Raw genomic sequence first — 24803 nt, forward strand, 5'->3', positions numbered from 1 at the left:
AGGACACAGACTCTTGAGCATCGTGAGGAAAACATGTTCCAAAACACAGACGCTGCAGGACTCCGGGCCTCAGAGGACGCCTCCACCAACAGTCACTGATCGGCAAGCCACGGGCTGCAAACACCTCCCAGATCTCGAGTGTAGACTGAGTCTGCTGCTCTTGCAGGGCTACGTGGAGCTGCCATAGCAACCGCATACAACCGGGTTATTTCTGGCTGCCTTTAAACTCCCAAACACAGCTGCTCCTACATAACCAGACATCTTCGCCGGTCAGGTGGCAAGCAGGAGTCGAGCTTTGACATTCAAACTCGCACTCCGCAATAACACAGCAAAGGTCATTAGTGATGTGGATAATTTGTTGACAGGATTTCCAGTAATGAGTTGCGGAGCTCAAATTATTATAGCGATTACAATATTCCCAATACAACACTTGACAAGCGATCAGAATCCATACAAACAAATTACAGTGGCAGTCCCACTGCTGTAGTGCCTCTCTCACCCTTCATACTGGGAATTTAATGTTTTAAAGATAAGGTTAGCTCCTGTACCCTGTAATGAAGGTGTAACTGGGTGCATCTGTCACCATGTGCACACTAGAAAAAAAAAAAAAAAAGGATGAAAAACTGTTAAAAATGTCTTCTCCTGAGCACACTGTCTCTGTGCTGCAGGCACAGCCATTGTTATTGCTGTCAACTGGAACTGTTTGATGCTCTGAGCTTTCTCCATTCAGTTGTCCTTCAGTGGAGCAGCACCGAGGTCTGCACACAGAACCTGGAGCAACAGCGCCCCCTACTGCAAGACCAGAAGCTTCTCCGCCCCCCTCATCCTCCCCCCCCCCTCCTCCCCGCCGCTTTTCTCTTCCTTCCTCTGACTTGCTTCATCAGATGCAAAGAGCTGACTCATTCACAGACTGAAATAGAGCAGGAATGCAATTAAAAGAATGACGTTCACTTTAAAGAATTACAACACGCACCTCCTCGGTTACATTAACTTCCTAATCGGGGCTGAACACATGGCGCGTGCTTCGTCTTGCAAGGAGGAAAGATTTGCTGTGTCATCCTGAAATCAAACAGCATCTGTTGAAATGACTGGGTTTGCTTTACGTGCCGGTCTGGGATCCTTCAGCGACCCTTCAGCTCGCTGCAGTCTGCAGGGGACAGAGTACGTGGTCAGCAGCTGAGTGTTTATTTACAGGAGAAACGCTGTGCAGAGATGTCTGAACCCGTTTCTACCCCCAGCGCCAGCAGCAGACCACAGCTCCGGCTTGACCTCCAAAACAGTCGGTTACTTTTCTCCTGTGCCTCCCCAGAGGATGGATTAACAACGAGTCACTTCTTCTGCGCAAACACACACACACACACACACACACACACACACACACACTCGGTGCCAGACGACTCTGCACGAGGCCCCCCGACAGGCTTCTCCTTTTCCACCAAAGTAGCAGGAGCGCTGAAGACGAGGCTGCATGAGTTCATGGAAAATGGAACAGTGTCCACCATTTAGTCTCCACTCGACATTTCTGGGCCGCCGTTCATTTTTCATTGCTAATGTAGAAAAACTATTTTTCCCTGCTCTCGTTTCCTGGCAACCCCGGAGGCACCGGCAGCTCCGGCCAGAGTCCTTAGAAAAACAGCTACAGACAGGGATAAAAAATAATTATGGCTCTATTTGTCTTCCAAGAGACACACTTCCAACCAGACCTTACTCCCCTTCCCCGACGAGCTGCTCCACTTCTGCTCGCCTGCATACACAATACAGCCATTCACAATAAAGTCATTGTGGCCCGGTGGACTCGGCTCGTGTTTCACCGTGCTGCTTGGAAACAGAAATACTGTACTCTCATGGTGCCAAGTCAGCCTTCTGTCTGTATTTCACATTACATGCTGAAATTCAAGATTCAAGCATATTATCAGCACTTAACATACCAAGAAGAAGAGGTCCCGTGAGAGGGACTTAAATTACCTTCCTTGCTCGTTAACAGTTTTTTTTTTCTGGTATTTATTTCTAGGACATATTTTAAATATTTATTTCTGATTTATGCACGCAACACCTTCGATTAGGCACAATAATTCCTCAGCTTTCCAAAGAGACACAAACAACCCACCCTCCATATTTCAAAACTGTAAATGCTTCAAATTTTCCTGTGCATTGCTACTGCCATCTACTGGCAGAGGAAAACTCAAGAGACTCAAAAGTGTGTTTTCATATTTTATTGTAGGATTTTACACAGAAAAATAGGTTCCAATGCGAAAGACTGGAATATAAAAATAATATTTAACCAGACACTTTCAGAAACTTCATGACAATATTCCACACAAGAGTTAAGTGTAGACTTTCACACGAGTATCAACTGCGCACCAATATGTAACAAATCATCTACATACCTGTTTTCTTTAATCTGATATATTACATTCCAGCAACCCCCTCCACAAAAAACACAACACACGGTAATCTGGGGGAAATAAATACAAACAGACGGCTAGAAAACACAAGATGTGGTGGGAACAAGGTTAGGAAAAACAAAAAAAAGAGGAATGTGCTCGAGAGGACGTTTCTAACCTCGAACTGCCGTGATGGAGGGGAATTACTAACCGTCTGATGTCCCCTGATCTCACATTCAGGCTCACAACTCACACACAAACACAGTCAGACGTACCAAACTCCACTGATATCAGGGCCTGAAATCCCTTCACACAATAGCGACAGCAGATTATCCATCACATTCATTCGACGTCATCTTCTGATAAAGACTGAGAGCTGATGATCCTCTGTAAAGACAAAAAAAAAATAAAAAAAATAAAAATAAAAAATCTTTCAGAGGTTGTGCCTTAAAGTTTACAGCGCCAGGTACAGAACAGCTGCACTCACATGAACTCAAATCAATCAGTGGCTCTTGATAACGTTGGTATTTATGTCTTAGAGGTGAAATAGCCAAGAGCTACTGACACATGGCTCTCAGCTTTGGATGTTTCTAAGATTGATCTTGCACCCTTTCTTGTCCCAGAGACCACAAATAGCAACTGGGGGGTTTATTAAGGATGCTCCGGCCACCAAACTAACAAATGGGAAATGCAGGGGAATCCTCACCTGGCTGATGCTGGGGAGTTTAGTGAGCAGCATTTGGAAGACCGGAGGAGGTAAGGTCTGCTGGAGAACCTGAAGCAGCTGCTGAGGTTGACCGCATACTGCAATCGCATTGGTCAGGTGGTCAACACCTTTCTCAAATTCACCTGCGGTGGAGTTCAGAGAAAGATTAGGGTCAGCAATGCATGAAAAGTAGTGCAGGTTAGTTATAGACGGATAAAAGTATATAAAAGTATCTCGGAGCTTCACGATCATTTCTATCCGAGATCGTCTGTGTGTTTTTTTTTTTTTTTTTTTTTTTAATCTTACACGTCATTATCACGTTGTGAGCAGACAAGACAACACACATGGGGGGGCCAACCTTGTGCCAGGAGCTCTTCTCCGAGCTGAATCTCCTCCAGGAAGAATTTCTGAACAGCTTCCGCGTCCTTCAAGTCAGGCAGCTTCAGAGTCAACAAGCAAAAGTGTCACAAATGCAACATTTAGGCCGCAACGAGAAAACAAAACTGAGCTGAAAACGGCGGGTTTCCACATGTCCTACCCGTTCAAGTCCAGACCTCTCACTAGAAGTCGTTTGCTTTCTTCTACCTGCGAGAAAGAAGCGGCTTAAGATGTGCTGCGGAGTTGTTGTTTTATTTTATTTTTAGCTTTTGCAAAATGCCCGACGAGGAAAACACGTGGCCGGTTCACAGGTGAGTCGGGCTGGCACGCGGCGGACGCTTTCTACCGCGAGATATCCACCCCGGAACGAGACTACGTTTAAGTAAACGTTAATACAGTTCACCACTTACTTACGACAACAACATGTTGGTGTTAACAGTTTCATTTGAGGACTTTCTGGAGCCGCATGGAGGCCAACGTGTTGCCGATGCTACGTTGCTAAGCTAACTTCCCCCTCCCGCTCCGTCCGTCCAACCGACACTTACGTTCACGGAGCTTTTCCTTGAAGCGAGGGTCACTCCGTCGTTTTCTGTCAAAGTAAACGCAGTAGGCGACGAAGAGGGCTCCGCTCAGCCCCACAAGGATCGCGCTCGTCCTGCCGCTCAACATTTCTCAAACTGGTCACGCGAAGAGGACGCGGCGCGCAGCGGACTAGCTGGCTGGCAGCTAGCACGCTACTGCGCAAGCGCGGACAGGAAGTACGCAACTCTTGCGTCACGCGAGGCGCTCTGTTGACGGAAGAAGGTCGCGTCCACGAGAATAAAAGTGTGGGTTTTTTTTTTTGATGGCAAAATATGACAGATATGATCCACTCATTACAAAACGAACACGAACACCCTTTTTAGATTCAGCTGAAGAGATAAAGAACAGAAAGACTGCTTTAAAAAAACAAAACAAAGAACACTGAAAACTATCTAAACATATTATATAGAGCAGTAAAAAGGGCTGTACATTTATGAAACACATTAGTAAACACAGATTTGCTGAGATAAAGTGGTAAAAGATCCTTTACTTCAAGACTGGAAACTGCCCCCCCCAAAAAAACAAAAAACCTTTGTAACTCCTAATATTGTGTTTAGAGTACATTATCACTAAATTAATTCATCTTTAATTAAACAGCCATTGCAAACCAATTAACAGCCTGTAATAGCCATGTGGGCCCAGAGAGGGGACAGACATGATAATTAACACCCCAGTTTTAACAGCCCATAACATCTTTACCAGACCACGCTTTGAATAAAAACCAAAAGGACAAAGAATAAAATGCTCGGCTGAAAGTTAAGTACTGCCATCAACAATGCACGGTGGGCATCAGAAAAAGTTTGTTAAAATGCAGAATGCTTTAATGTGTTTGTATTTGACAATTGTGTTTGATCACGATGAATCTAACTTTAATGTGTAGAAACCTTTTGTAAATTAACCACTTCATTTCTATTTGATGTAAATATATTTGTCAAATAAAAGTAGTACAGTAAAGCACAATATTTTGCTCGAGTAAGAATATAAAGTACAATTTTTTCCAGTGAAATTAAGTAAAGTTAACCTATTTATCTATTGGTGGTGTTTTTAAACCATTATTACCACTGACTTTTACTTGTATGTTTTTTTTTTAATGTCTTTTAAAGGTATCAATCTATCTATGAATGTTTAAGCACACAGTAGCTCAAAGTTGTACTTCAGTACAGCAACGTTTCCACCACTGATGACAAGAGACACAACGACTACTTCACAAACTATGGCATTTATTTCAAACAGAGGCTTCTGCTTTGCTTACATTTTTACAATAAATTACACAATGACCATCATCAGATGAGCCTAATAAATACTATTGAGCATTTTTCAATAAGCTCCATTACGTTCTCTTAATCTATGCTGCCGACTGTTTTCCATATACAGGTTCATACAGCTTTAGCTTCAGGCCATGTACAGGTTGGAAAATAGTTCCGCCGCATCCAAAACCACCATTCATCTCTTACAAGCACAAGCTACAGAAAAAACAAAACAGGAATACAAACTAAGGCAAAACATGAAATAAAAAATAAAAAAAAAACAAAGCAGGAAAAAAAAAAAACTATCAAAACTAATGAAAGAAGCAGAACAGAACAACAAATGAATTCAAATAAATCAGAAGGACAAGAGAGGGGCCAAAGGGAGAGAACAAACATGCTGTAACCTTCAGTATTTACACTCTAACTACAGTTAAAACCTTAAAACTGTCTGTACAGAAAAGTACATGTTATTAACAGTGCAAGATATTAAATAGCTTGACTCAAAACACTTCTCAATATACAAATGTATAACAAAAGCATACAATTACATACAAGTGCCAAACAAAACGTAACTTCAGGTTATTATCATACAGTAGGGGCTCTATACAAAGGAAACACTGGAGATGTCTTCAGAAATGTATACACATACGTCACTTTATGATATAAATGCACATTTACAATATCTCTACCTTTATTCTGGTCATAGTACAGGAAACAGAACCAAACAGGTTTTGTTAGGGATGATGGGTATGTGGATCATGAGTAAAATCAGACCGAGGTGCCAAAAAACGTTTAATGTATGAAGCAAAAATATACTTAATTAAATAACTTCATGATGTTTGAAAGACTGCAAATGTGGGATTGAGCTCGTGTGTTCTGCAGTACTGAGTACATGCTCTAAATATCTCCTACGGCTGCCTTCAAGTCAACTTGATCCAGTAGCAGATGTGCATGACCAGATCTTCAGAGAAGATGATAGGACGGGGAGGGTGTGAACGGGTGACGAAAACATAATTCTATAAAGCAGATGGGCTTTTAAAAAGGCAGATGAACTGAAGTAATGTGACCTTTGCATTCACCACCTCCATCATTGCACATATTACAACAGTAATACCCAAAGCTGGATGAGTATTCAGTAGTAGATTATCCAGTACAGAAAGTTCTGCTTGTACTTTTCTTTCAAATATCCAATACGCTGATAACGTCCATCATTATCTGTCAGACGTAGACGTTTTGTAAGGGACACATTTTTCCAGCCGACCCTCTGATTTGAGAAGAGGGTCAGGAAAAAAAACCCAAAGTGCTGTCCTTTCTCAAAGTGCCCCGTAGAGAAGAACAAAAAGGCACTACAGTATCATTCCATATTCATCCACTGAGGCTGTCAGTGGACCAATAACGCTCTGAAACCCTAATTCATCACCACTTACAGGACTCGTACAGGACCGCGGGCCAGTACGCCAGAGGAGCGTCGTCAACCACTTCAGGTTTAACCACCACATGAAGGCCTTTGTAATGACGGAGGACAGAGAAACTTGGCAAAGTTACCTTTTCGTATGCCCTTTATGCCAATGTGGCAGTTGTTCCTCCGAGTTCCCCGTGATAACGTGGCAAGCACAGGCTGTGTGCACCGTGGAGCAGTGAGGACAGATCACAGGGGGGGGGGGGGGGTCTTCACTGGAAATAGTCCCTTACCGAGACAACTTTATCAAATGGAAACAATTATTGCTTGCTAAAACAATTCTTGTAAATGTTTAATTAAGGAGAGCGCAAAAGACAATTCTGAATATTTTTTTTTGACAAATTTCATCCCCCGACAGTCTTCATAAAAGTGCACTTAAGTGCCGTTAGCTTGCCAAGGAAACAGTTGTCAGTAAAAAATAGTGCTTGTTTTTTTTGTCTCTGGTCTGGTTTTTGTGCCCCAGTAGTTACAGTATGTGGGTTGACTTGCCCGTCCTGTTGCGAGGGGAATGAGGGAAGGGAGGGGGGGGGCCCGGTCACCCCAGGGTGCTGGTTAAGTGCTTAGTGCGGTGGCTCCTTGGTTCGTCCTGTCACCTGCACTCCACTGATACCCCAGAGTTCTGAGATGAGGAGGATGAGGATGATACCGGAGGGTCGGCCAGCGTCAGCATGACCGCCGCAGTCAGCGAGCTGGAGGACGGTGAGGAGGAGGAGGAGGAAGAGGAGGAGGAAGCAGCCACTGCGCCTGTAGAGCAGAAACATTGTTTGGTTGTGGTCACTTTTACTTCATGTAAAGTTGGTCATGTTTGAAAGATATGCTCCAGTGACTTCCTGTTTATGTTCTAGTTTGTCACAGATATCTACAATCCATGAATGCACTTCTTTACTGGACATTTCTTAAAATTTTCAGGGTTCCCGCTCAAGTCAAATGTCAAGTTCCCTGACTTTCCCTGACTAAAAATGAATTTCAATGACCTATAATGAACAGGAAAAACTGTCTACCTTTGTGCTGATCAGATGAAATATAGCGTCATCATTTTATTCCCAGCAATTTTTTTAAGCTCTATTTACTATTTTACAGGCATTCAATGCTTAAACAATAAACTAAGCAAAATATTTCTTCTTAAATGGGATCAAAGTTGATCCCTCGACTAAAGATTCTCACCCAGCGGGCTGCAGCAGAGCAGTGATGGAGGCAGCACGCTGCTTACTGTTGTCATGGCTCTGACATATTTTAACAGATCAATAGAAGTATTGCAAACTTTACATCTGACTTTTCGGTCATCTACTCGACCCAGAACCATCATTTTGTAGCCAGAGCTTTTGAAAAGTTGATTTTCCTGGCATGTTTGACTAAATCAGCAGCTACAGGAAAAAACACATCTTGACTGAAGTGATTGTTGACAAGCAGGAAGGAGAAAAAAAAAACTACTCAGGAAACAAGTTAAATACCTCTATACAGAAAAATGCCCCTGATTTCACACGTCTGGAAAAGACTTTTTATAATTCCCAGAAATTGAATGACCATTGATATTCATTGGTGGATCCAGATTCAGTAAATCATTATTTAGACTTTAGTGAGTAGTTCGTCAGAATTGTTAATCCTGGTAATGCGTGAGTGAAGAGCTGACTCACTTTCCCGTTCCTTCTTCTTCATGCGTTTCCGTCGCCTGTCGATGGAGGCCACCTCAGACTTGAGGGAGAGGTAGTGGTTCCTGATGTCCTGCAGTTTATCCTGAAGAAACGAAATTCTCTCCAGGCTGCTCATCTTCTCCAGATCAGCTAAGTGAAACGGACAGAAATGTATTTCAGGCTTCAGTCAGGCACGTACGGGTCGACATAAACATACATAAAACTCCATTTATTTTGTTACTTGATTAAAATCACAAAGGACAAGAAAAGTTGATAAAAAAAAAAAGAAGAAAAGAAGAGGAAGACTTTGACAACTTAATACCTTCAGCTGTAATGAATGACTTTCCAGCTGCAGTAGGAAATGAGTTGGACACTTACACATCTGGAAACTCCACTTGTACACACGAGGCGATCGTCCATGGTTGTCTCGGTGCTGGGTGTGATCTGCGTCACTTTGCTTGTGGTACTTATGGCTCGAGGGGGGAGATCGTCCGTGACACTTGGGCGAAGTGGCAGCCTTCAGGTCTGATGCGTTGTTCTTCGAGGCAGTTGATTTGGCAGTGCCCTCGACAACAGACTGGTCCTCGCTGTCACTGCTGTTGGCTGGAGGGAAAAGGACAGCAGAGGTGGAAAAAAAATGTGACACATCTTGCATCTGTAATATGATATCAGGAAACCAGTAAATGGGAACTAGAAATTCTCTGGCGGATAAAAGTGTCAGTAGTTCTGTCTACCTGTCATACCTGTTTTCCTGTTCTTTTTGGGAGGCACACCGAGGCTCTTGCGGTTTGGCTTGTGTTTCTTTGAGGCTCCACCTGTCTGTGATTCTTTTTGCCGCTTCTGACTCGCAGACGCTACAAAGACATTGCAAGAAGACGGAGAGGGAATAGTCAGACAGTGAAATGACTTGTCAGCTCCTGTTTCTTCAGGATTCCTTCCTGGAGGAAAATAATGAATTGTGTCATTGAAAAAGAAACCTGATGAAGCAGAACTGCTCGTATTTGTACCTTTGGACTTCTGCTCACTCTCCTGCTGGCTGCTGCTGCTCAGCTCGAGGCTGCAGCTGCTGCTGCTGTTGCAGGAGAGGCTGACGTCAAACACCTTCGATGGGGAACCCGCCCCTTCGTCCTGCGGGAGTTCTTGCAGCTCCCCACCCAGACTCTCCACCTCCACCGTGCTGCTGTCTGTCTCGCTGCGCCCGCCTGCCACTTCCTCCTGAATGGGTCCTGGGGGAAGAGTGTCAGAAACCGGCTCTGAAGGCAAGGCGGGGGCTATAGACGGTGGCGGGGAGGAAGGCTGCGCTTGACCAGAGTCTTCTACAGCACTGCCTCCTCCTGAGGGCGACTCGGGCGTTGTCGGTGGCGTGTTGAGTACGGAGTTACTGCCACTGCTCGGAAACTCCGGCAGCTTGTCGTTCTCCATCTGCTCCTCTGAGGCTTCGTCCTCGGGTCCGGCGTCCTGTTCGACCGTCGGCTCCTCCAGACACGAGGGCACCGGTGGGGGAGGAGAATTGGCGGCTTCTGTGTCCGAGTCGGAGAACAATTCTTTGAGAGTCTTCTTGGGCCACTGGGCCTGGATGCTGGACCACACGTCCTTTTGTCCTTTGGGGCGAACGGCAGCTCTGTCCTCTGCATTCCCCGACACTTTGGCCCTCTTCTCAGGAATCTCCCAGAAGCCGGCTTGTCTGGCAGTTTTGGTCTTCTCCTTCATCCCGTTGTACTTCTTGGAAGGTGAACCTTTGGTTTTCGGCCGGCTTCGCTCACTTTCCTCAGCCTGAGACTCGGCCAGTGCTGCGCTCTCGTCATCTGAACTGCTGCTGGACGAGGCCCCCCTCTCCTCTCCAGGACCGGCTGCTCTCTCCTCCACCTTCCTGGGGGAGCCTCCAGGTAACCAGTCAGCACTCCTGGTGTTCCTCGTCTTAGCTTTGGATTGGCCTTTTGGGGTCCTCTCCGCTGCACCGTCAGACTTCCTCTTCCTGGTGCTCGCTTCTCCCTCTAACTCCGGTTGGCTTCTGCGCTTCCCGGCGTCCGCGCTCTCTGCATTGCCGACTTCCTGGTTCTTTCCTGAGACCGGAGAAGGTTTGGATCCTTCAGAGGGGGCGCCGCTCTCCCAGCGCTCCGATATCTGCGGCGGCTCTGGTGGACCTTTTCTGAGGGTGCCGCGGCAACCTGGCCGCTCCTCTTCAGTATGCTCTCCCTCCTCATCCTCATGCTCGCTTTCGTCTGTGGACATCTCAGAGGCTGAGGCAAACAAAGCAGAATATCTGTTAGTTTCAGCAGGACGGTGAGAGACATAATAAACCACTTTAGAGTGAAACAGTCCTAATCTGCTATGAGTGTGCATGAGGACTACGAGCTAATGAGTGGTGCTACCTTGCAGGCCATTGAGGATAGAAGTAATTTCTATAGACTTGACTGGAGACTGCTGAGTCCCTTTGTCCTCACCCTCGTCCATCTTGGAAAAGACATCCTGACTCAGGCCACATTTGGAGCGCGGGAGACGGTTAGTGTTGGACGAAGGGCCGAGGACGTCTCTGTCGTTGAGCCTCTCCAACCTGTCGCGCTCCCTCTCAGCTTTGTTCTGTCAGAATTCAGCACAGTCAGCGATTCACTCTCACGACATCAAACCACGTTCAAGTTCAAGAAATGACCACCCTCCACAGCCGTACCTTTATTTTTTTGCGATGCTTTATTTTCTGTACGTTCTTATTGGCGGGGCGCACGATCTTGTCTGCTTTGACCCATTCATCATATCTAAAATAAAGAAAAAAAATCAAGTACAGAAAGACAGGAGAGAATTTCATCATTCAGGTCTTTGAAGGGAGCCAAGAAATATTCTCTCACACCACCCACCACACGGACACCTCTACTGTCTGAGCCCAACATGGTGCTGTGACACAATAAAGCCTCGACAGCACAAGAAGAAAATCCCACGGTGTTAATGTGGGAACAGACAAACCTTTTACAATGAGGAAACAATATTAACAGCGACCACCACACAAATCAAGTTCCAACGGTACCAAAGAGGGGGTGACGGGGAGTGGGGGGCTACTTGGGTCGTATGAGGGGAAATGAAAAGTTTCACAACATCACACACAACAGACACAATGCAGAGAACATCCCACTGTCTTTTATAGAGTGCTAGAGGACCACACAACAACATTGAGACAATGAAATGCTGATTGCACTAGTTGACCTCTGTGTCATGGTACCCTAACACTCTACTTAACACTGCGGTAACCCTGACCCACTGGGGAGGGGGGAGAGGGTTGAGAGGTAGAGGTGAGTGTAGCAGCACTTTGGTTGGCCATTCACAGATCCAAAGGGGCTCACATTCAAATAGCACATTGTAGCATCTAAAAAAAACCAAAATGGTTTAACCAAAAACCACCGGTTGATTATTCCCAGAGTTCAATTGGTTAAAAAAAAAATCCAGCCTGTCTGCAGATTTGGCTGAGAGACAGACAGCTGGGGGACAGACAGACAGACAGGGGGTTCGGTCAAAACTGAGTGAGGGAGCTGAGGATACTCAGTTCTGTTTCTGCCACTAGATGGCCCAGTGTTCTCCATAATCAGAGTACTGACCATGGGACTGGATCAGATGAAGCAGAATTGTGAGGAAGGGATGTATCTGTTACTGCTGCTGGGGGACACCCATGTAGCGGTGATCCCATGAGCTGAATTGCAAGTTAATAAATGTTTGGGGTTTTTTTGTTTGGTTTTTTTAAGGGTGAATATAGGTGATTTCTCCCCAGGTCCTGTCTTACCTGACGTTCCAGCCACAGTAGTGCACCAGGTAGAGCACCTCTCCCCCCTCCACGTCTGCCTCTTTCACAGTGGCCTCGTACGTCTTCAGATTGCGGCCTCGCCCATACCTCACCTGCACCTTCATCCCCGGGGGGTAACACTCAAACTCCTCCCCTTCCTCCCCCTCCTGACTGCTGTCATCCCTGCAAGAAAAACAGTTCAGCACTTCCTGGCCCTAGGCTGCCCCGATGAACACCACAGTGAACACCCACCCACACCCAACCACCCAACTCGCTGCCTGCTGCTAGGAAGCCTGTTTTCTAAATAATTTGCTCCACCCTCGCCTGCCCTGTCCCATTACAACACTAGGCCCTTATCAATAAACAAACATACACTTGCCATTTTTCTGCCTTAGCTCTAGCCCAGTGTGACCTACAGCAAACTGCAGGATAAACAGCTGCATCATTAACAGTAAGCCAGTCAGAGAACAGTACATGGAGAGTGTCAGCAAATAAAACATCATTCTGTCATGGCAAAAGTCAATGATCATGGGGAATAGCACTACTGTTAGGCTATCTAACCCTAGATCCACACACGAAAACACTTGGGATTCTCACTCACACTCACACAACACGTACACTGCAAGAAACAAAGCAGCCACAAGAAGGAGCTAGTGGGAAACAGTCAGGAGATGTCGAAAGCTGGAGGGTGAACGGGCGGTGCAGGAGTGCCAGTAAGTGTTTTAGGCTGCAGGGGGCAGGTTAGCGCGGCGAAGCACAACTGGGCAGGCAGCGCAGCAACTTAAAAGTGAGACTACAGCGCTGAGAGGAAGCACGACTGCTTGCGAGATCCAATCTGGTCTGCTGCCACAGAGAGCAGCCACAACACGGTCCTCCTTCACGCAGGCTGTCACCAGGCCAACCGCTCAGAGCCGGTACGGTCTGCTGACAGACAGACGTTCAACAAGCCGCAGTGATGACGATGTGAAGTGTGACAGCGGAAGGAACCGTTACAAAACTGCACAGAAATTTCTTTTTCCACTTCTGATAAAAAAAAATTTAAAAAAAAAAATCCAAAAAAACCAATGTCTCACTCCAACAAGAACCCAATAGACAGAAAAATATATTAATAACAGATTAATAGTTCAAGGGCTTTTTATAGAAAAAAAAAATAAAAATGCAGAATGACCATTGATTCCAGACTCTTTAATGTGAAAACGTTCTTTTTTTCTTGGTCAGAAATTACAGTAAATGTAATATTGTGTTGGTTTGGACGATTGGTTGGACATTTGATGACATCGCTTCGGGCTTTGGGAACGTTTGATGAGCATTTTTCATTGTTTTCTTTTGTTTTATACACAATACATTCAAAATAATGATCAAAAATCAGTCGCAGATTGATTCACAATACAAATAATAATTAAATGCACCCGTTAACAAATTATCCAAAATGTCAAGACTTATAATTTCCTCAAAATATGCACAATTCAACTTCAGTCTCTGCACATTACTATAAAAAAAAAGACACAAATAAAGGCGGGAGAGTCCATCCAGGTGAACAGTACACTTTTCAATAGAGCAGGCTTCATCACAAAGAGAAACAGCACTCAGGCAGTAGTTTAACAATTCCTGCGGTTTCCCTCTCCATAATTATTTACCGTCATTAAAATAAATCAATACATAACTTTCCCTTTACGCTGGCTGAGAGAGCCTCCACTGGCTACACACAGCCTCTGCTGCTGGAACGAAAGTGTGCTCCTCGCGCAACACACGTCCCGTCCAGATTACAGGCCGTAAACATCAAACAGGTTTGACATCATGAGGAGAGCTCAGATCAGATCAGATCAGCCGGTGGGTCGTCCGCTGAGTGCATCTGTAAACCCTCGCACTGCCGCATAATCTGTGAGGAGGACCGCTGATCCTGACAAAGTCGAAGGATCAGGGAGCCTTCTGATTGTCAGAAAGTCCACCTGTGATGTCAATCAGCATGATCACACTGCAGTGTGCCCGTTGGCCACAGGTGATATAAACTCCAAGGCGAGGGATACCGAGAGCTTATGATCCAAACATCCTCAAGTTGGGGAGTTTTGCAGTCCTTCAATCAGACATAAAAACTGCGATAAACTACTTTGAGTGCAGCCCAAACAACCGTAACACAACTGGAGGATGAACACACACAGGCCTAGAGCGCACAGAGAGCGCCGATCTAAACAATGTGGACAGGAAACAATAAGGGGAAATGCACCTACTGAGACCAAACCATACAACCAGCCACAGCAAAACGCTCCAAGTTCCTCTTTCCTCTAAAAGCAACTGCCTCTAATGCAACTGGAGGGTTAATGCATCAGTGACAACACTCACACACATGGAACATTTAATAAAGCTGAACATCAAAAGCCATAAAATGAGAGAAGAGACAGGAAGAAAGGGGCAGAGAGACAGAGATCAGGACAGTGCAGAAATCAAGAAGAGCACAGCCATGTTGTGTGCACTGAGGGACGGAGGTTCGCCACGTCCAAACAATCCCAGCGAGGAACAGAGAGAGAGAGAGACAGAAACAGAGAGAGAAGGAGAGCACAGCGTGACATGCCAGGTGAAAGGTAGCAGTCAGGCTTTGGTGCTCTAAGATCTCTCTGCCAGCTGATGCTGACTAAGCCACGAGAAATAATAATAGCACACAGGGCAGTGGGTAAGAGCTTAGTTAGAGGAGAGAGAGAGAGAGAGAGAGAGAGGAGAGCTCTCCTCCCTCTGGTTAGCAGGTAGAGGTGGATTGTGGGTATACTGGATATTAGTGTCATTATGATCAGAAGGATCACTGCTTTTCATCTGCTAATGTATTTTAGCTATTTTACTGCCACCAAGAAAAGTGAAAGCATCGGGTACTTTTGTATGGCGAAACTTCTAAATGATGAAATATTAAATAATAGTTTCACCATGTAGGAGCCATGTGTGATGTTTTGTGTTTGGGCCATGAGGATATGTGCATATATTTTACCATGTGGTGGAGGGATCGGCCAGTCAGACCACCTACCCAGAGTTGTCCTTGCTCTCCTGCTCCTCGTCACGCTCCTGCTTCAGGCCGTCGGCTCCGAGGCGAGACGTCGATGACCCCTCGTCTGCGTCCCCCTTGTGGGGACCGTCTTCTTCGTCATCGACATCGTTTATGCTGTCCTTTCCCTCCGTTTTTGATGGTTCCGACTCCATTTGGTTTCGCGTCAAGTCGGGTTTCTCGTCCTGTGGGAGAGGAAAGCTTATATTATAAGAAACATGGGAGGAGTGGAGGCATTAATCTAGAAGGAAACGATCTGTTTATATATTTTAATCAAACAGTATTCAGGAGAAGGCACCTTGCAGACTACGGACTGTACACTGCAAGGCTCTCCATCCACCTGGGCTTTCTGCTCCTCTGAGCTGGACGATGTGGGAGCTTTTCCTTCTGCCTCCAACTCAGACTTCACCTCCCCCTTGGGACCCTGCTTCAACGGGAGGTCCATCCTGAATGTGATGGCACAGGAGGTGCAGTACTCCTCGAATCCATACAAGTATCTGCATCAGAAGACGTTCTTTGTCAACATATCCAACAAAATTCCCAGTGTTTAATTTCACTGCTCCTCTCATGCAAAGATTAAAATTCATGTTTTTCTTAAAGAAGTTGCTTAAAAAAGAGGCAAAGGTGTATAAAATGGAAATTAAAAACTAAATCTGACTGTCAGTGTAGGTGAAACACTACAGCACACATACATAAACTGAAGAAACAAAAGCTGCATTTTAAAAGCTTCAGAGCTGTGGAGGCAGCGCTTTTACGTACTTTCGATAAGCACATTTGACATTGTAGCCAGCGGCGGAGTTGAGCACAGGGATTCCCAGATCCTGATAGACCAGCTTCCAAACGGCTCCGCTTTCAATCTGTTATAAAAATGGACACAGATGAGGGTAGATTTCAGATCAGTCAACATCAAACAAAACAGGTAAGACCAAAGTCAGACTGCTCTAAAAGGGGCTCTCACCTTGTCAAAGCCTCCCAGTTTGTGCACCAGCCTGTAGAGCTTGAACAGGTTCAGGTTCCTGTAGCCCAGAACAGGCCGCTTGTTGATGGGAGTTCCTGCAGAGGAGAAACATGGCACAGGTTGATATACAGGTGGTAAAGGTAGTAAGGTGAAGGTAAGGAAAAGGTAAAGGTGGTAGTAAAGTTTGCCTCCCATATTTACACCTGCTCTATCATCTGAGCCACAGCCGCCCAGCTTTAACCAGCTGTCAGCTGTGTTGTCAGGAGTTTTGTGATCTTTCACTTCAAGGTCCCATATTGTATAAATTCAGGTTTCCATTTCTGTTTCGAGTCTACAGCAGGTGTAGGTGCTACATAAATAATGTGAAAGTGTCATAACCCTCAGTCTACAAAGAAATTCCACCAGACCCCACTGAGCAACTGTGTTGTTTGGATGTTTGTGACATCACAAACTCACTCATGTCACATTCCCACCTGAGCACAACCCACTGTCCATCTTTTTAGATAGAAAAGAAAAGAACAAGAAAGGAACAAGCAGTCATTCGGTCAGAGCCAGGAAGCTACAAGACCAAAGAAAACCTGTGATTGGCCCGGGCATGTGTCACTCAGCCAATCAGAAGAGAGGGTCATTGATATCAACGTGCCTTAAAGACACAGACACAAAACAGCCTGGTTTTGGTCGGGCTCCAGAGAGAAGCTCCAGAGAGGAGATGGAAAACTATACTGAGAAGATTTTTGGCACAACAATATTTTCTTATAGAAACCAACACTGCAAATATAAGTTGTGACATTTAAGGAAAAGAACAATTCCACAAAATACAAATAAGATTCCTTTTATAAAATTTGTGAAAAGTGAAATATTGCAAATATTTTTTGCATAATGTAACAACAATAAAAGTACAAGTATCCATAATGCCGAAAATGCTTGCTGTGAGTTGTGCTATTACATTGTATTAAATGTTTAATACTAACGCATAAATGTTGGTATACAGTAGAGTCAGGTGATTGCAACTATTTTTTTTACTTTGGAATTCTTTAATCAATATTCACATTTTTAAGGTAATCAAATATTTTTGTGCAAAATCGTAATTCTGAAGTAACCAGTAACTGAAACTGTCAAGCAATTGTAGTAGAGTAAAAAGCAATATATTTTCTTCTAAATGTAGTGGATACACGCATGCAGTAACAAGAAAAGACCAGGGATTGTAAGAGGGAGATGACATAAAAACACTCTATTAATAGGTATACAATACAGACAAAATATAGATATATAGACATTTCTAACCCTGATTTGATCTGACATTACAAAGGAAACAGTCTCAACCCGTACTTTGTTAAAGATGTAAAATTTAACCTGAAAATGAAAAAAAAAAAAAATCTAAAATAACTACAGTGTTTTGTAGAAACTCTGTAAACATCAGGTCTATTTGCACCCTCAGACTCACCTCTGTCTTCCATGAACTTGTAGAGCTGCTGCAGAAAGTTCTCTCTCTCCTCTGGGAACGGCTCCACCTCCTCCTGCAGTCAGGAAACAAGACAGTTGTTGAGATTCTTTTTTTACTCGGAGGTTGTGAGGGTAAGAGCATGAGAACGACTCTGCCTCTACCTCCTCCTCTTCACCGCTGGCATCTTCTTCCTGCTCTTCTTCTTCGTCCTCATCATCCTCCTCGCTGCTAGAGCTTTCCTCTTTGACTTCTGTCTTCCAGGTGCCGGGCACGACCAGCTGCTGCTGGAACTCCAAGGCTGCGTCCAGCGCTGTAACACACACACACACACACACACACACACACACACACACACACACACACACACACACACACACACACACACACATCAACCACACCCAGTGAGGACTGCTTATCAATCCATGCTGCTGTAATCTAGCAGACTGCTATGCAACAATACAGAAGCTAAAATGAAGCTGGAGCATCTTAAATACTTCTAATCAGAACTGCTTTATAAACACATGCTGCTTAAAAGTGTTTTAAACTACAGCTAATCTCTAAAATTATAATATTGTGATAATAATAGACCCATATTAAAACTAGGACAGTATAAAAAGACTCGAAGGACTCGGAAGACCATGAAAATCTGTCAGTATTTGCAGAGCTGCAAAGCAGTAGAAACATTCAGCCACAATGTCACAGGTGTCTCCAAGTAGCATCTAACCACCTTGGCAGATGCTTGCTTTTACGCTTTTGTGATGCGGGGAAATATCACAGTTGTGAGTCAACCACCTGTGAATACCAAGACGGGGATAATACAAAGCTCTTCCCTGACTGTAATTATGAGAGTAAGAGCTCTGCAGCAGAAAAACAGGGGCACTATATAAAGAGCCTAGTGAGGACTTCAAATAAAAATAGAGTCAACAGTGACAGGAGCTCTCCAACCACTGCGTTCCGCAGAACAAAAACAAAAACTTCTCTTTCTTCAGTCTGCCTGGCTGCAAACCCACTCCGTGCTGACAGACCAACTAGCAGATGTCTCGGTATGCGCTATGCACCAGTTCTGTAAGATTTACCTCTTAAAGTTCGACTCTAAACTCACCTGGTTTGAGCCCTGCGTCGGCTTTCGGAGGACAATCGCTGTTCATCTCGCGGACGTCCTTCCGCAGCACCATGTTACTGCAAAACACAGCGAGTCTGATTAAAACGTGCACAGAGAAGACATCATGTGGACGGCACTGAGTGTGGATACACCAAGATTCAGCTCTAGGAAGACAAACCCAAGTCAGCAAAGAAGTCTGCTAAAATCTAAGCAGATTCCTGAAACGGTTCTGACAACAAAGTGTGAAGATGCTAAAAGTAAGGAACCCCCCACCCCTGTAATCGTGGTGATAAAAATACTGTCATGTGGAAAACTGCACTTGAAGTATCTAACCTTACAGCCAAGCACCAATCACAGCCTCAAAACCCGAGCAGACATTACAGTCATAACTGCAGCTGGGCAAAGTGATGGTGATTTGGCAGCTAGATGGATCAGTGGAGCCCGTAAGCTGAAAGCAGTCGGAGGCTTGGCTGTTGTGCAAGAGACACGATTTGATGGGGTGTCTGCCGGCAGCTGAGCTGATCCAATAACTAGATTTGTCATGTAGTGAAATAATAAAGAAGCAAGTATATAAAGCTAAAAGAGCTCATACTGCAGAAAGTGAGCAGCTTGGTTTCCTGACATTTCATGCCATCACGTATAACATTTTACTGGGTAAGTGATTAGAGTGACACTGTAAGACGCCAACATTTGTTAATAAGCAGTAAACAAAACCTCCAACTGAGGCTGAGGGGAATGACATTAGTTTTGCAGGTATTTGCTGTTAAACCACAGCATTGTACGAAGGAGAAGTTTTGACCTGAAGATGGCGCTTTACGGAAAAGTCAGAGGATCACCGAAGGAGCCTAATGTCAGCTGACACTGGGCAACATGCGGGGCACACCACGGGTACAGACAACCACTCACTGTCACACCAACGTCATCTACCCAATCCGTTCACAAATGAACCTCACATGGATATCTTTGGTCTGCGGGAAGAGCCCAGAGCATCCGGAGAAAATCTAGGCACTGGAAGAACATGGGAAGAACATGCAAACTCCACACGGAGGCCCCATCTGGCCGGCAGCTTCACGCTTTCTTACTGTGAAAGAACGGAGCAGCAGTTCTTGCCTCTGCAGACTGCAGCACCATGCTGCCCGCTTTTAGTCACTAGACTGATACAGAAGTGCAGCTGTAGGACCCCCATTATGGATCAAAATAACCCTTTAGTTTATGATTTATTCTAAATCAAGTGTTCTTGCATCACTTAAAGCTGAAGCTGTTTGACATCAGTGCTTACTGGCTACTGTGAAGCAGATTATTACCTCGTTTAATTTCAGCAACATATTGAATTTGCTTTACTAAATCTTTTTATGAAATCAGGGAAGTCCCACAGTTGAGGGAGATTAAGATAAAAAAAAATGTATACACCTAATTTTAAAAATGATTGGATGGATGATGGAAGAGTGATATGGTATAAACTATAGTAAAAATATAGCTGATATTATTTCAGCTGAGTTGCTGGAAATATAATAAGAATATCCAGGATCTGATTCAATTCTGCAGCACAGTTATTCTTTTTTAGTCGGGCTTAAAAGCCTACTCACAATGATTAAGCTGTCTTCTTCAATGTACATCAGCGGCACAGACATGTCGGCAGGCTGGCCAAGCAAGAAAAAAATAGAAACAGCTTCTGTTTCCATTGTTACTATGGTAACCAAATCTGACTAAATAAGAATAACCACTTCCTGAAAACTCCTGTCTCCCCTCTGGAAGTGACCTTACTGTCCCTAAAAATGTTTTCCACAGCCATTGTTTTTGAAAGGCGCGTTGAATGGTTATCAGTAACAATACCACACTCTCCTCTGGAGAGCGAACACACTGACCCCGGCGCTGTGCCGGAGAGCTCGCATGGCTTGTGGATGTGACCCTTTTTTCTTCTTCAAATAAAAACCCCACACAGGAAGCAGCGAGTTAGAATATCTCGATATAATAACTGATAACACAGTTTGATAAATGATAAAAAGTAGAATAACAAACAATGACAAGTGGCGTGTGTGTTGTAAAAGAATGATGGAGAAGCACTTTAAAGCAGTATGAACCCCAAAAGAGCCAAAGAAAATGATGCAGCACTGAAGCAAATGTAGCATTAAAAGGATGCATTCTCAGTAATAACTATATGTGGTTGACTCTGTTAAAAGCTTTTGTTTATTCTCTGAAATCATCATCTCTCATTCATAGGTTCCACTTGGGCATTCTGCCCAGGTAGATATAATCACTCAATTTCAAACTAGGTAAACCTTGCAATAGGACGCCTTATTTCACAATTTCAAACTAATTTTAGGCCACACACCTGTTTGAATTGTGTGCACTGCAGTAACTGGAGGCTTCATTATGCCAAGCCAGCTGACTGGAGTCTGCAGATAGACACATTTGAGACCCTCAGGAGGCATCTAGAATTGTTGCGTCAACTGATAGTTTGCATACGAGGTGTTTAAAGGCCATTTGTAAAGTGTAGTGTCCACCAAAAGCCTGCATATGAGGCATTTTGTGAACATCTGTAAAATGTAGCTTCTGCTGACAGCCTGCACAAGCGGAGTACAGAAAACATCTGAAAAATATCACTGTAATGATCGTCTGCATGTGAGGCATTTAGGAGACATCTGTAAACGGCAGTGTCAAGCGATATTTGCATGTGTGGTGTTCAAGCAACATCTGTAAACCGTAGCTACAGAAAACAAGCCTGGCTACACTCTCCCCCTCCAAGTCTACATTGACATCTGTCACATGAAGCGCTGCCCACCACCACAACTACATCCTCTACGTGTAGGAGACTATGCAAAAACACACAGAACACTCCCACTAAAAAAAACCTGTGATAGATCAAACATTGCATGAAGACACAACTCACATCAGACTTTAGAAACAATAATGATGTACAACTTCAACTTTGTTATTCCACCCACATGACAGCAAAATGAGTGGAGGGAAACAAACCTGAAAATCTCATTAACAATAATATTGATTTTCCCACATCTTACATTGCTTTTTGTTGCACTCACCCCTGAACATGCTGCCGATTTTAATGAGTGAAATCAAGCAGCTGCAGAACAAAAAGGAAAACTGCTGCAATGTGATTATATTTTCAGGAGAAGCCATCACAGGGTGCCCTGGTCAGAGAGGAAACACTTCAGGCTCATCTCTGATTAATCCTTCTTTATCTTTTCCCTCTCATCATCTCCGCCTTTCACCTGACTACTATCCCAAATACATGTGATGAGACTTCGTGTGCTGCAAATTTTGTATGTCTTCAGCTGCAGATTAAGAGTCATGCCGGTGACTTAACAAATGATATCTATTCAAGGGTGCATCGAGGCTGTTCTGTCGTAGAGGCGGGATCAGACGGAGAGGTAGTCTTCGGAACAGCGGACAAACACCGGATTAATGTACGTGGAGTGTCGGCTGTGTTTCTACCAAACACACAGAGAGACTGCAGTAACAAACTGCCAGCTGAGTGCACATTCAAGACTACCACAGACAAACAATCTGGCGGTGTGGTTCCATGCCGAGGGCAGGCTGCAGGGAAGCTACGATACCTTACCTCACCAGGAAGCTACAGCCTTAGGACAAAAAAAAAAAAACACAAACCAGCACAGCGAGGGAAAGCGCACACTCTCTTTTTGGGAAGATCTTAAAAGCTTGAGCTGATATTCATTCTATCACAGACCTCTAAACACTCATAATGAATTAGTCAAGACGTACAAATGTTAACTGAGCCACATTAAAATGGATATAAATATATAAAAGGCAAGAAAAGACAATACAAGTACAAGAAAGTACAATTTTCTGAAACATTGGCAAATATTATACTTCCATTATACAGTCATTCTGGCAACAGACATCACACATGCACACTCTATCATTTTGTCAATACACAAAACAGTGCATGTGCTTCTTTTTGAAAAGGCTCCCTGCAGCACATGAAAAAAACAGTTCAAGACTTCTAATGGTGATGCTTTACACTCCTACTAAATGACTAATTGACTGACTTGCTTGCAGAAAATTAATCAAGAGTGAACAGAGAACAACTGAGATAATTAATCAAAAGATGAAAATGCCAATAGTTTGCCAAGATTGCTTGTTCTTCCTTTATATGAAACACCTCATTTTGTGGCCAACAACCACTAGAATCCATGGCCTGACTGAGCTACACTCACTTCTGCTTGACTTTTTATTCAACACATAATAACAGAATTAATCAATAAGCATGTTGGATAATCTACAGATAATTATGGTGTAAACCAGTTTGATGTAACTTGTTGTAAATGTGGTTTTGTGCACTTTATTGGTGACTCACAATTTTCCATCCTTGAAAGAGCGGACGAAGATGTTGTCCTTCTTCACAGTCACGTCTTCGTGGCAGTCCGGGGAGATGACCTTGTTACACAGAAACAAGAGACAGGCAAAAGGTCAGAAGAGGGCGGGTGCGTGTCTGTGACAGTAAAGAGAAGAGGAGGAAGTGGGGTGGCAATTAGTACATTACTTTCAGCAAAAGGCCACACTGATTGATTGCAGAATATGCTGTCTATGAATCGAAAACAAACAAAGCCGGAGGGATGAAGAGTGATGTGTGAGGGGTGTGTGCACCCTCGAGCAGCGTGTGCTGCTGATGTTTACTGGGGTTGAGAAGCACAACAGTGAGAGCTGCTCCACTTCCAGGGTCTAACCCAGAGGAGGCAGCACTGCCATTACCTGATATTCACCAGGGCCCTGCCTGCTCTTTCTACAGGCTTTCAGGGTGGTTGCTTTTACTTGAACATTATGACCCCAATTTGCACTGTGATCCCATTTATTCGTCTGACACCCAGTTCACACATGCAGAACTGCTTCGTCTGACTTTTATTTAACTAGCACTTAAACGGCTCCTTGCAGGCTGCATCATTTGTTGCATGAGGCATCCACCAGCGTACATGCTCCACCCCTCTGCCATAAGGTCACAGTGTAAACACTTGACAGCCTGCTGTGTAATGTACTTGTCTGAGCTGTCACAAGGGGGCAGCACAGAGCTCAGTCAACAGCAAGCCAAGAACAACAAATCCTGGAGGTGGGGCTGTGCTGACTACACAGTTAAAGGGACCGCTCCCCCCCCCCCCCCCCCCTCAGCCTCTCATTCTCCCAGTTCTACTTGTAACACTTACACAAACAAATAAGGCCTGTTACCATGTCATTGTGTGCTAACAGTGACTGAGAGTTAAGGGCAGGTGGAAAGAATTGGATTGGAAAAGACTGAAAACACTGATCTGATGCTTAAGCTGTTCTGCTGTACACATCAGGAAAAACAAATCACATTTCATTTCCTTCAAAATAAGAGTTGTGCTGTTTAGCTTTCAGAAACGCTTCAACCGCTAATGCAAAAAGTTGTTCTTATTTATATAAATCAGCTATTTGACTGCAACAACATGCACATTACAACATTTCATGGTAGGTGAATTCTAAGGCAAGAACATAATCCTGCTGAGTTCTGAGGTTACATAAACAGGCGTTTTGATGAAATGGCAAAATGCTGTGACTGGAGCGGAAGCTCAGCGGCAGTGGTTGTGCCTGTTTCTTCACAGTGATGCAGCAGAGAGAAGCAGAGGAGGGGAGAGACTGTGAGCTCACCAGAGCAGGATACCACGTTGTCTTCTTCTTGTCCCCGGCGGTGACCCCCTCCACACACACCACTTTACCAAACAGGTCTTCATTCTGCCGCTGATCGCTCTCCTCTTCTTCACTGGAGGATGAAGACAGCTCCTCCTCTTGACTGTGGGAGGAAAAGGACAGTTCGCTCAATGGACTGCCCCCAAGGAAAGGTGTGTATTATATTTATATAATTCAGCTAAATGTATATGCAACTTTGTGCAGGAATCTATGTGAAAGTTGTCCAAAAAATGACTCAATTTTGATAACCATGTTATCATTGGCAGAAATGCAAAATGGGATTTCTCTGTCCCGACAGTAAACTTGCCATTTCAATAATTAATGCAACTTTGCAAAATTCTTGCAATTTCTCTGCAATGAAGGTCTTCAATAAAAGCCCTACTGAAGATGTTACGGCACAAACAAAACTTGCTTCATCACCAAAAATAACTCCTTGTTT

The 24803-nt window shown here is 44.3% G+C and overlaps 2 protein-coding genes and 1 non-coding gene across 6 annotated transcripts in view; all 3 read right to left on the minus strand.

Moving 5' to 3' along the window:
* Nucleotides 1-2198: 2198 nt before the first annotated feature.
* On the minus strand, nt 2199-4198 carry tomm20a (translocase of outer mitochondrial membrane 20). Its single transcript, XM_069145035.1, has 5 exons — nt 4014-4198; nt 3629-3675; nt 3449-3530; nt 3091-3233; nt 2199-2771 (listed from the first exon to the last, which is right to left on the minus strand). Exons 1-5 carry the CDS (start codon nt 4135-4137, stop codon nt 2727-2729), a joined length of 441 nt encoding a protein of 146 aa, XP_069001136.1. The 5' UTR covers nt 4138-4198; the 3' UTR covers nt 2199-2726.
* Nucleotides 2913-3047, minus strand: LOC138195654 (small nucleolar RNA SNORA14). The gene has a single exon (XR_011178025.1). It is a non-coding gene; the product is annotated as a small nucleolar RNA SNORA14 (small nucleolar RNA).
* A 1052-nt stretch (nt 4199-5250) lies between the features above and the next one.
* The window catches only part of arid4b (AT-rich interaction domain 4B), a 40584-nt gene continuing 21031 nt past the window's right edge, over nt 5251-24803 (minus strand). Inside the window, exons 8-24 of one of the 4 annotated variants that reach the window (XM_069145037.1) lie at nt 24326-24467; nt 23022-23101; nt 18686-18762; nt 17745-17893; nt 17584-17656; nt 16140-16234; nt 15941-16038; nt 15522-15678; nt 15164-15366; nt 12154-12336; nt 11056-11140; nt 10760-10967; nt 9395-10627; nt 9131-9241; nt 8766-8990; nt 8391-8537; nt 5251-7500 (exon numbers count right to left, since the gene is read on the minus strand). In XM_069145037.1, the coding sequence (XP_069001138.1) occupies nt 7346-7500; nt 8391-8537; nt 8766-8990; nt 9131-9241; nt 9395-10627; nt 10760-10967; nt 11056-11140; nt 12154-12336; nt 15164-15366; nt 15522-15678; nt 15941-16038; nt 16140-16234; nt 17584-17656; nt 17745-17893; nt 18686-18762; nt 23022-23101; nt 24326-24467 (3421 nt within the window). In that variant the 3' untranslated portion in view covers nt 5251-7345. Of the gene's footprint in view, nt 7501-8390; nt 8538-8765; nt 8991-9130; nt 9242-9394; nt 10628-10759; nt 10968-11055; nt 11141-12153; nt 12337-15163; nt 15367-15479; nt 15679-15940; nt 16039-16139; nt 16235-17583; nt 17657-17744; nt 17894-18685; nt 18763-23021; nt 23102-24325; nt 24468-24803 lie in introns of all 4 variants that reach the window. The other 3 variants (XM_069145038.1, XM_069145036.1, XM_069145039.1) reach the window with 3 other exon arrangements.

Source organism: Embiotoca jacksoni, unplaced genomic scaffold, assembly GCF_022577435.1.
Source record: "Embiotoca jacksoni isolate LCO1_2020_lvr unplaced genomic scaffold, fEmbJac1.0.p SCAF_12, whole genome shotgun sequence".
In the NCBI taxonomy this organism is placed as follows: Eukaryota; Metazoa; Chordata; class Actinopteri; family Embiotocidae; genus Embiotoca; species Embiotoca jacksoni.

Excerpts from the sequence above, each read along its gene's own strand:
- tomm20a (XM_069145035.1), bottom strand. The coding sequence starts at position 4,137 with ATGTTGAGCGGCAGGACGAGCGCGATCCTTGTGGGGCTGAGCGGAGCC. Across the intron at positions 3,531-3,628 it reads AGAGGTCTGGACTTGAACGG|CTGCCTGACTTGAAGGACGC; the intron begins GTAGGACATGTG and ends TTGACTCTGAAG. Across the intron at positions 2,772-3,090 it reads AACTCCCCAGCATCAGCCAG|AGGATCATCAGCTCTCAGTC; the intron begins GTGAGGATTCCC and ends TTGTCTTTACAG.